This window comes from Mus caroli, chromosome 12, assembly GCF_900094665.2.
Source record: "Mus caroli chromosome 12, CAROLI_EIJ_v1.1, whole genome shotgun sequence".
Classification (NCBI taxonomy): domain Eukaryota; kingdom Metazoa; phylum Chordata; class Mammalia; order Rodentia; family Muridae; genus Mus; species Mus caroli.
Genome location: NC_034581.1, coordinates 98,457,991 through 98,470,283, shown reverse-complemented (window position 1 = coordinate 98,470,283; position 12,293 = coordinate 98,457,991). Strand labels below are relative to the sequence as shown.

The window sequence follows — 12,293 nt, the reverse complement described above, 5'->3', positions numbered from 1 at the left end:
CAGTACAGGGGAATGCCAGGGTGAAAAAGAGGGAGTGGGTGGGGAGGGGAGTGGGGGGGAGGGCATGGGGGACTTTTGGGATAGCATTGGAAATGTAAATGAGGAAAATACCTAATAAAAAATATTAAAATAAAAAACAGATAATGCCTAACCTTTCCCTCTTACACCCCAGATTTCCAAGCATGTAGAACACGTCAGAATTCAGGCACCAGGGTCCTCCAACCTGGCTTGTGTAGTGAAGGCAGAGTCTTCACACAGTTTGAAAGCTGTTGCCCAGAGTTCCAGAGCAAAAGCTCGGGGTCTCCTCAGAGGAGACAAAGCTTCCTCTGTGAGAGGCACAAAGCTGCCAGGCTTTTGAAAAAGCTACCTTTCCATCAGTCAGCTTCAAGGGCCCACGCCTTCCTTGGGCTCCCTGCCTCACCGTGCCAGTGGCTTGGGGACCATCTGTCATGCAGTAGCCTGAAGTTTTTTTTTTTTTTTCAATTTTAAAATTCTTATTCATAAATTCTATAGAGAGTGAATGATGTTGAAATAGTTTTTTTTAATATTTGGTCTAAAACACTGCTTCTTTATGTTTTAATTTTAAACATAAAATTTCATTTGGAAAATTTAAGCTAATTTTTTAGTCAACGTGCAAGATGATGGATTCCATGATGATATTTTCCTATACATAAAAAAATCTATGTATGTGTATATATACACATATATGTGTATACATGCATCTCTGTGTATATATGTATGAATATATATATGCATGTATACATGTGTATTCACACATATATGTGTGTGTGTGTATATATATATATATATATACACACACACACACATATACATATGTGTGTGTCTATTTGTGCACTGGTCCCTTCTTCCCCACATAGTGCCATGATATCATGTCACATATGTATTATGCCTGTTAGTGTATCTATGTGAATCTACATTCCATATTTGAAGAAAATTTGCTATTTTGTTTTTCCTTTCTCCATTACCCTCTCTTATTCTCCCTTCTGCTCTCTGCTCTCTTTGAACCCAATCTCCACTGTCTTCTTCTAAATCACAAATTACGTGTGTGTGTGTGTGTGTGTGTGTGTGTGTGTGTGTGTGCGTGTGTACATATTTAAGTCTATATCCACATACACAAGAAGACATTTAATATTTGAATCTTTCTCCTCCTTTCTCTGTTTCTGTTTGTTTTGACAGAGTACCCTGTAACCCAGGCTAGCCCTGAACTCCTCACGTAGCCAAGGATGACACTGAAGCCCCAAATCTCCTGCCCGTGCATCCTGAGTGCTGGGATTACAGGCGCACATAACCGTACTTGGTTTAGATGCTTGCCTTTCTGAGTTTGGCTTTTTTTATTCATTTTCTTGCAAATGTAGTACTCTCTAAAGCTAAGTAAAATTCCACTCTGTGTGTGTGTGTGTGTGTGTGTGTGTGTGTGTGTGTGTGTGTCCATTTTCTGTATCTGTTCGTCTGTTGATGCGGCCTGTGTCTTCTGCGTGTCATCCACGAGAGCTGAAGCCTTGCCACGTTTGTACCATCTCCATATTTGTACACAGACACTGTGCCCTTTCATTCCCCCAGGGACATCATTTGCTTTTTGCTTCCTGACATCAGCAACGTCTGAGCTCTCTTTAGAGCTGACACCAGCAACCAGGTCATTATTACACTTCTTGTCATGCAGTCATCTCATGGAGGTTAGAATAACGGACAGCACACTGTCGTGACAAATCCACAGCAGTCATGAGGCACACATGTCCCCCCACCCCACCCCATGCTGGTAGGTCTGTGCGCGTGGGGGAAACCCCTGATGTTATTAACCACTCTCAGCTACTCAGTTCCCTTCCCCTCTGCTGGTGAGCGATCTGAAACACTTGCCTTTACTTCCTGGCCGGCCTTCTACCTCAAACTCACTTGGCCAGATGTTTGTGCTGTTCTCTTCTCGAAGACTATAGTGACTGAGGGGCCATGCTGCAGAGTCCAGGGTTAGCACCTGGACTCTTTCCTATGGGCCAGCCATACCTTCTCCTTCTGGAGTTCTGCTTGCCCCTCTCCTTTGCTGGCTCCCTTCTCTTGTCCCTGTGTTAGAGCTCAATGCCACAGGGCTCAGTCTGGATCTCTCTGCTATCTAGATTTTCCATCTGGTGACTACAACAGGCAGAAATCTTTCAATACTGTGTCAACCATGAGGCTGTTCCTGCCCTCAGCCTCAGTTCCCTGCCTCCCAATGCCAGAGTCCTGTTAACTCAGGATATCTGATGGGATCATAGTCTCTGTGTGCTCAGCACACACACACACACACACACATACACACACACACACACACACACACACACACACACACACACACATACACACACACACACACACACACACACACACACACAGAGAGAGAGAGAGAGAGAGAGAGAGAGAGAGAGAGCTCCTGCCCAGGCCCACTTTTCGCCTTTCTCAGTTTTTGGCAATTCCTCTCCATTAAACCAAGCTTGATCCACTGGGCCATGGTTGATCCATTTCTCCCAACCATTCCCACGTGTGTCAGGAAGCTCTATTAACCTCACACTGAAACAAATTGGGTCTCAGCCTCTTCCCTCTGTCTCTGAGGTTCCCACACCAACTGCCTGTCAGTGGTCTATCACCTAGCAACAATGCCTATCCCAAGCATCAGATGCTAAGGGTATATTTTAAGCAGAACTACAGAGCTATTCTGAATCTTAATAAGACCACAGCCTCTGCTCATTCAGAATTTGACCATGGCTCCCTGTTGACTCAGGGAGAAAAATCGATCTTGTCCAACTCCCTTCCTTCCTCAGGGTTGACCCAAACCTCTTGTTTGACCCCTATCATTCCTGATTCCCACAAGTTAATCTATTTATTTTGTTATTGTTGTTCACACTTACTGCCCCCTTACACACTACCAGTATCTGTGAGTGTGACACACTATACTTTTCTGAGCATTGGTTTCATTATCTGCCTTCCTGCCAAGACACAAGTCAAATGCAAGGCTTTTCCTGTCCATCCCCATCAGGTAGATGCTACATGCTTAAAAACTATTTTGTTTTTAAAGAAAGAAAGAATAAAGAAGTAGAAAGGATAGTTTGGTGATTATCAGGCTAGCAAGAGTATCAAGTAACGAGATTTAGTGAAAATCTGGAATGAGCCAGAAGTAAAGGCAGAGAGGAGGCCCAAGGCCACAAGTGTAGTTCTCCTTTGCATGGCTCAGAAGACCAATGTCCTTTGCCCCAGTTGTGAGGCTTCTCGAGTGGGTTTGACCCCAGCTCTGACTGACTCCAGGTTTTAAGCTCTGCTGTCTCTAGCAGCAGGCTTTCAGGGGTCTAATCTGCCTCAGGCTACAGCCCAACCCAGTCTGCTCTGGGGAGATCATAAACACAGGGAAGAATCTGAGACTGTTTCCAGTGTATGTGTGCTCTGGGGAAAGCTGGGCAGGAAGCAGGATGTAGTGAGAGAATATGAGGTGTCTTGAATCCCAGAGTCGAGACTCTCTTATTCCGAGGACAGAAACCCTGTGAGCCTTGATACAGGGGCGATAAAAGCCTCATCCACCATTTTTCTAGGACCCCAGCCTAGATGATCAGAGAGCACTTCCCATCACCCCTGTCCTTCTCTCCTCCACAGAGTGGTGGATGTGTGGGTGCCCAAGCTCCGCATCTCGTCTACTTATAACATGAAGACGGTTCTGTCCCGCCTGGGCATCAGCAAAATCTTTGAGGAGAATGGTGACCTCACCCGGATCTCATCTCATCGAAGCCTGAAGGTGGGAGAGGTAAGCTCTCCTGGCTGGACTGCTGTCTCCTACTCAGGAGTCCTCCTGCAGCCTCAGCCCGAGCTGTGGTCAGAGCTCTGTGATCCCAGGCAAACCACGTCTCAGCCTCTGATTCCAGTCTTTAAAGTAGAATTGTCGCTCACATGGTTTATACTGGGCATGCCCTGAATCTTGATCAAGTGCTGGGACATCTGTCAGACCCATAGCCAGTCTGGATCTGTCCGGAACCTTCTCTCTGGGAAGGAAGGAGGGAGCTGCACCATTGAGACAGGCAGGCAGAGGCTCTGCAGCTGAGTAGCGACCCGTTAATGAGGGCAGGAGAAGAGAGCTATGTGGACGGCATCTTCAGACTTAGCGGACACAATATAAGACTCTCGGTTAAATTTAAATTTCAGAGCATAACACGCAACTATTTCATAACATAAGTATGTTCAGAATATTGCAGGGGAACCTATTCATACTTGGACATAACCATTGCTTATCATGAATGAAAATTTAACTAGGTATTTTATATATTTAGCAACCCAATTTGGGGGTTCAAAGGGCAGAAACAGAGAAGTACAGTGGGTATTAGGCACTGTTCTGCTGCAGTGATAGAACCATAGCCAAAAGCAACTTACAGAAGAGTTTACTGTGGTCTGTGGTTCCTGGGGAACGGTCCTTAAAAGGGAAGGCATAACAGCAGACAGCCAGAACTGGAAGCTGGCTGATCACATTTTGCCTACATACAGAAATACAGAGTGAAAACAGGCAGCGGGGTGAGACTCTAAACTCTCAAAGCCCAGCCCCAGTGACATGTTTCCTCCAACAAGGCTGCACCCCCCAAACCTCTCCAAACAGTGCCACCCACCAGGGACCAAGTGTTTAAATTCAGGAGCCTATGACTACATTTCTCATTCAAACCACCACTTAAGCGGAGTGCCCATCTGAGGGGGTGTGGTCAATGTGGGAGGTGGTGGAATTGTCTGGTGTTGAGTATAGTAAAGGGAGGGGGTCATGCTGTTCTGGGAGAGAACTGTGGTGGGGGATTGTGGGAGGATAGCAGCCCCCACTGCATCTCCTCTCCCCCCATCCCCACAGTCCACTATAACACCATCCTCATGACTATGCTGGCCAGATTGACTATGTGGCCAGATTGTCTCCCTCTCTGGGCTTCCCGCTCTTAGCCTGACATACCCATCCCCCGACCAACCTCTGCAGCCCCAGACTCAGCAGCCACTGACTGTCTCTTGGTTCTGCAGGCTGTGCACAAGGCTGAACTGAAGATGGATGAGAAAGGCACGGAAGGGGCTGCAGGCTCTGGAGCCCAGACACTGCCCATGGAGACCCCACGACATATGAAGCTAGACAGACCCTTCCTCATGATGATCTATGAGAATTTCATGCCTTCCATGGTCTTCTTGGCAAGAATTTATGACCCTAGTGAGTAATAAAGGAGCATTCCCTGTTGGCTTCAGACCCCACCCATTTCCAAGGGTTACACCTCCAAACCCTCTCCAAACAATGCCACCCACCAGGGACCAAGTGTTATGGAGTCCCAACACGGCCCAGCAGCCCAGCTTCCTCTAGGGACTTTGTGCTCTGTACCCATTTATAGCCTCTCCCAAGCCATCAGCACTCCTGGACCAAATGCCAACCTTTACCTCCACTATGCCCACATCTCCTTCATCCCTGCAGGCAGGGAGTGTCTGTGATGTGATAAACTCCACCTCCCCTGACCCATCTGCTAGAGTCAGGTAGATGCTCAGAGGGAAATGGGAACCACAGACAGTGAACCGAGCCTGGGTAGACGAAGGCATTGCTAGGAAAGCCACGGGTTTCATTTTGGAACCTCTCTGCCTCCCTTTCTGACGTGAGGATTGCCCTGCTCCTTGATGAGGCGTTGAGGAAATCAGTGCCAATTCCTTGCAGAATTCATTTTCCATTGTGAGTCCCAGGCTGAGAACTCTGGTATGTGTGCTACATGGCTCGCCTCCCAGAGTGTCCAGGTAGGGTTGTTGCTAGCCCATCCAGACCTCCAGAACACGGTGGAAGTGACCCAGCAAGAAGAGTGCCTTGGGGTGAAGCTGGGGATCGCTGCCAGATTTGTTCATTTCTTTCTGTCACAGGAGGAAGGTTCTGTGGTTCCTCGGGCCTTTGGTCAAAGGCGGGTTCTACTATTGAACCTTTGGAAAACTGGCCCTGTGGTGTCAACTTACGGCCACTAGGGGGCACCAAGGGCCAGGCCAATGGTGTGGGTCTGGCGCGCAGAGGGATGCCTTTATCCCTCTAGCTGTGAATAGCCTGTGTTGGGGGAGGGACACTCAGATGGGCTTGGTACCTTTAAAGCAGCAATTGTCACTTCTTGCCTAGCAGTTCTCGGAACACAGTGACCTTCGTACTTTGGTCACTAAAGCTCAATAGGCAACCAGAATGAGCAAGCCTTGTGGCGGAAATGAAGCTTAGAGTGGCGACGCGGCTTCCCTTGGCATTAGAGTAAGCCTAGCATAGCAGTATTGGAGTTTGTGGTAGGAAGCTCTCTCTGTTGCTATGCATCTCTTCTCCAGCCAATGAGAGGCCAGCAATTGCCTCTTTCCCCCATCCTACCCCTGTGGGATGAGGATCCTCAGAGGCCAGGCCTATGGAGAGGTCTGGGAACGGAACCACTGGGTGAGCAGAAAGTTTCAGAGTCGGCTGCTTCTCTGGGTGGGGGTAGGAGTTGGGGAGAAACCAGTGGATCAGAGGCTGAGCTCCCCTTGAGCAATTTACTACATCACGGTTTATAAGTCGTGGTGCTGCTAATGAGGCACGACCACGTTAGCCACTAATCCGCTGGGTGGCCTAGCTGGAGCCAGAGCCAAGGCATGTACTGAGGGAATAGTGATGGATGGCTCCGGGGACCAGGTAGACTAGAAGAGTTCCGTGAGATTCTACCTTAAGACCCTGGTTACTGTCTTCTGTCACCTCCTCCAGCCTGAGATGGCCAGCGGCTTCCTACGGATATCAACTCTAAATATTTAGCTCCTCTACCCTCCCGCACAGTCCGGTGGGAATGCCCTCCTTCTCCTGATGAGTCCCTACTCGCCCTCCACTCTTACCTCTTCACAGGCTTCCATCCTCTTCCTCGGTATCACCCAAGCAGCCTTTCTTCCAGGAAATGGCCCACTTACAAGTTCATTAGTGGCTGATGGGTCTGAGTGTCCATCCCCCCCTCCTTCCACTTGAGCTGCAGTCAGTCAGTGCTACTAGGTCTCTCTGAGCTGCACACCATGGGCCGGCAGCTGAGGCACATAGGCCGGGCTCCTGGCCCCACGGAGTTACTGTCCAGTCGTTGGGGAACTAGCCACAACCATATCGTGTACCCACGTACAGTTAAGCTCATGTCTACAGTCTCCACTAACCATAGAAACGGCTCCCTGAGGTACAGGAAAGCACATGACAGGGCAGTCAGATCCTATTTCAGGACCCCAGAAAGGGAACCAATACAGTTATAACCACTAATTCCAATTATAGGGCTCAGTTAGATAGTGCTTGCCCAGTATGTGTGAAGCCATGGGTACAAAAATATCATCTTAAAAATGAAGGAAAAAAAAAGGAAGAACTTAAAAGTACAATATTTTCCCAGGATAGTTAATAAGAGACAAAATACAAACTTTGTCTTCCAAACAGAAATTGGACATAAGTCCTAACTTTTAAAAATGACTGTTGCTTATCATAAATATTTCCCAATATGGTTCCTGACCTTCACAACCACATGTTCAATCCTCACTATAAAAATCATATATCTGCATTTTTTTTCCAAAAAGGAAACTAAGGAGGATATGAGGGATCCACACAAATATCAAGAATGGCATGTGCAAAGGCCCTGCGGTCAGCAGCATGAACGAGGAACTAAAATGGTATTTTAGTAGCTAGAGCAATGAAATAAGGGGGGAGTTAGGCTGGAACAATGGACAGGGCCTTATTTCCCACAGAGGAGAACAATTCTAGCAAACTTGTGGCCAGAAGGTGACCCTCTAACAGATCACTATACAGCCTTGCATCTAAGTGCCCAGACTAGTACATGCAACAAAGTGTGTGCTCGGTATGTGGTGTCAAGATGAGATTTCCACACAACCACTCATTTGCAGATAGCTGGTCATCACTCAGTCTCCCCTGTTTTCTGGTGGGCAGGCCTGCTAGCATGGTAGGCGTATCTCTTGGGAAATAGCCAGCCCTACTACTTCACAGCATTTGCAGCTCCACCTCCGTGTGCCTACTCAGGCCGTCCCACCCTGTCTGGGCGCTGCTCACTGCCACCACTGCCTTGCTGAGCTTCAGTCATCTTTCCAGGAAACGCCGGCTCCTCCCGTTCCAAGGCTTCCCAGCCCACCTGGCTGTGGACTGGCTGACCTCGTGAGTGAGTGAGCAAATGAATCCACGGGCTTGACTTTGATGTAACCCACACCTCTTAGTCACTTCTTGACGCCTACACTGCACGGGTGTGTTCATCATTCCTCAAACTCATCAACCTCCATGGTGAAATCATTCCATGTTACTGATAGAAAAAAAAAAAAAAAACACACCCAAGCTTAAGGAAACCACATAACCCGCCCAAAAATGCAGAACTAGAAAATGATGAGGCTAGGATCAGATAGAAGTCCTGTGAGCATCCTCACTGTACAATGGTTCACTAATCCATCTACCCACTCATTTTCCTATCCATCCATCTACCCAACCATCCATGTTCTGACCCACCCATTCTTCTACCTATACACCAACCTTTCTAGCCCACTGGCCCATCCATTCATCCATCCTTCATTCAGCCATCCATTCACTGCTCCTTCTACATACCTACACAGCTATGTATCTACCTATGTATGTATTGTGTATGTATGTATGTATGTATGCATATATGTATATATGTATCTATCTATGTATCTATCTACCTATCTATCTTTCCATCTACCTATTCACCTCACTAACCTGTCCATTCACTAGTCTACACACCTGTCTGTCTGTCTGTCTGTCTATCTTAGTCAGGGTTTCTAGTCCTGCACAAAACACCATGACCAAGAAGCAAGTTTGGGGAGGAAAGGGTTTATTCAGCTTATACTTCCCATATTGCTGTTGATCACCAAAGGATGTCAGGACTGGAACTCAACCAGGTCAGGAAGCAGGAGCTGATGCAGAGGCCATGGAGGAATGTTACTTAATGGCTTGCTTCCCCTAGCTTGCTCAGCTTGCTGTCTTATAGAACCCAGGACTACCAGCCCAGGGATGGCACCACCCACAAAGGGCCCTCCCATTCTTGATCACTAATTAAGAAAGTGCCCCACAGCTGGATCTCATGGAGGCATTTCCTCAAGGAGACTCCTTTCTCTGTGATAACTCCAGCTTGTGTCAAGTTGACACACAAAACTAGCTAGCACTTTGCCTGCCTGCCTGCCTGCCTACCTGTCTATCTTTCCAGCCACCTGTTCATCTCACTGATCTGTCCATCCTTCCACCCATCAATCCACTCAGCCATCATGCACCCACACACCTGTCCATCCTACTGGCCCATTCTTCTATTCACCTGCCCAACTCATTGACTAATCCATCCACACGCGTACTTACCCGCTCATGCATCTCTCTGTCCATCCACTGACCCACCATCTTCCCACTAATCCGTCCATCCATCTGCCCACTATGTGTCATAGATTGTCCCAGGAACTTCAGTTATACCAGCTAACAAAATCTACAAAGACTTCACCTTCATGGAGGTTTTAGTCAGTTTGGAGAGGCATAAAATAAACAAGGTATGCAATAAAGAAGACGTTTAACAGCAGGCAAGAGTGGCTGGCTGGAAGTGTTGGTGTCATATGTTTGTGGTGGTGGTCGAGGGGGTCATGAGCCAGCCCTAGGAGCAGGGGATGCTCATTTCATATTGCAAAGTCTGTTGCACTGCTGGACCTAGGTACTGGTGACACGAGTATATGCTGCATATTGCTGCCCTGGACAGAAAAGTCCTTAGAATGTACATACCTGACATCAGAATCCCAGCAAGAGAGGCCCCTTTGATGCTATCCAGCAGGCTTTCCATTGGGATGCAGGAAGCCATGGCACAGCTTTTAAGTGTCTCTTAAACACACAGGTGCCAGGCCGGGACTCCAGCTTCCTGTTGGTGTCAGCCTAGCCCATAGCTCCACCTGCCCGCTGAGGTCATTTCTGTGGGATGCACCAGGAATGGCAGGCCGATGCATTGGCAGGGAGGATCACCAGTGGGAAGTCCCAGTGCTCTGCCCTACTTTTTCCAGACACTCTCTGTGTGGCTTGAGCCTGGGCTCCCATTCTCCATCTGTGAAGCTACAGGGTGGCATCAGAAGATTCCTCCCACCTGCAAGCAACCATTCTTCCAAACGTGATAGGGAATGAGCAGCCGTAACTGACCATGTACTATGAACCAAGACGACGTCCCAGACATAGCAAAACCAGAAGTGAGGGAACCTGACCAAGCACAGCCCTGGAGGAGATTACTACATGGCCCTCCTCCTCTGCAGCTCCTAATGTTCTACTCAGGACCAAGGAGAGAGCTCCCAGTCCTGCTGGTCACCAGAGCAGTGCCAAGGCAGCTTTTGTTTGTTCTTTGGGATGCCTGTATTCCATTCACATGGTTTCCCAACTTTCATTCCTCTCTGACCTACAGGCACAGTTATGGCTGAGCCACCTCCTCTTTTGTGTTAGTGGAGTTTTATACCCATGAGCCCACCTCAAGTGGAAGATATCTGATATCTAGCCATTTGAGCACCACAGCTCAGGAACCCATAACCCCAAAGAGTAAAGGCTGCTTCCTTTTACTGCAGAAGTGTTGGGAGCCATGATACAGACCAGATGTTATCATCCTAGGAAAAAGAACAAGATTTGGAATTTGACAGATAATTGTTTGCCTCTTCATAGAGTACAGAACAGCCTAAGCCTAACCAACTGTATTATTTGGTCAAGTTCTACCTTTAAAATGGCTAATGTTAAAAAATAAAATTGGGACCGACAAGCTGGCTCAGCAGATAAAGACAGTTGCCATCAGATCTGGGGCCCCAGGACCTAAATCATAGAAGGAAAAATGACCCATCCAGCAGGTCCAGTTATTCGAGGGTCTCCAGAGGACCTTCTCCTAAGAACCAAATGGGGGAGGGAGAGACGGACACCAAATGGGAGGAAGGACACAGAACCAGTTTGAGCAGCATCAAGGTGTCACTGTATTCAGCAAGGCTCAAGGCTTAAATGCACAGGCAAAAGGGGAAGCACTTCTCAGCAGGAGGGATGGGGCAGCAAAAAAAGAGGAAGTACTTCTCAGCAGGAGGGATGGGGCAGCAGAAATGCACAAGCAAAAGAGGGAGTACTTCTCAGCAGGAGGGATGGGGCAGCAGAAATGCACAAGCAAAAGAGGAAGCACTTCTCAGCAGGAGGGATGGGGCAGCAGAAATGCACAAGCAAAAGAGGAAGTACTTCTCAGCAGGAGAGATGGGGCAGCAGAAATTTTTCTTTTGGCCACTACACGGGGAAGCAGGAACTTGGTGGTATCAGGGTACATCTTGTGGTCAGGACATCCGGCGCTGACTTAGGGCTGGAACATTCTGTGGTTGTTCTCGGAGCGGCGTGTCAGTGGCTCACTTTTGACCCCCTTTTCTTCTCGGGGGGGGGGGGGGAGAGGCCCAATTCAGAGATCAAGACAATAGAGTTGTCTTAATAGCTTCAACAGAAAAAGAATGAGCTGTCATAAGCTGTCCTCTGACTGAGAGAAGGTGACGTCCGAATCCAGCTACTGCTCAGGCGACAGTACCTAAGCAGCCCCTCCTGTCTCACAGATGCCAACAGGTGCCCCACGGAGACTCTGTTTATGAGTCTGCAGCTAACAGACTTCCATGAGCCAGGGTTTCTCACTTAAGGAAGAGGGTTTTGTCAGTGGCTATTGGTGGCCACATATCCTGTTCCCTACCCACTCCTTTCCTCCTACCTGGCGATCAGAGAACCAGGCTGCAGGTTTGTGCTATGAAATCTCCCTCCCTGTCTTCAGAAAGGCATTAGAAGAGACCCCACTTCTGCCAGCTGAGCCCTGATTCTTCTCTTCAGAGCCCTGCCCTCTGCCATGTCGTCTCTCTAGTGCTCGGGCCTGAATTCTGTCAGTCCTCATATCCCCAGACATGTTGCTCTCTCTCTGTCCAGAGCCTTAGTAACTCTTCTGCTATCTCCCCCTAGTATTCCCCAATAATCCCCAATATTCCTCTTGAACACTTATCAAGCGCTTTTAAAATATTTATTTTTATTACTTCTAAAAATTCTATGTGTGTCTCATGTGGGAATGAGCATGTGAGTACAGCTGTCTGTGGAGGCAGAGGCACTGGATTCCCCTGAGCTGACATTACATATGGCTATGCACCATCAATACTTCTCCCTGACTTGCGTGTGCATGCGGTGATGAGCCCCAATCACTCCCCTCCAACAAAGGTAGTAAAACCTAAAAGAAAGAAATAAAATCAATTAAAGAGAAAAAAACATAATTATATATAGAAAA

The 12,293-nt window shown here is 47.9% G+C and overlaps 1 protein-coding gene across 1 annotated transcript in view; it reads left to right on the top strand.

Annotated features, from left to right (window-relative positions):
• LOC110307471 (serpin A12) overlaps nucleotides 1–5,240 on the top strand; it is a 15,083-nt gene extending 9,843 nt beyond the window's left edge. The window contains exons 4-5 of the mRNA XM_021179701.1: nucleotides 3,634–3,781; nucleotides 5,023–5,240. Of these exons, the coding sequence (XP_021035360.1) occupies nucleotides 3,634–3,781; nucleotides 5,023–5,211 (337 nt within the window). The 3' untranslated portion in view covers nucleotides 5,212–5,240. The remainder of the gene's footprint in view (nucleotides 1–3,633; nucleotides 3,782–5,022) is intronic.
• The last annotated feature ends 7,053 nt before the right edge of the window (nucleotides 5,241–12,293 follow it).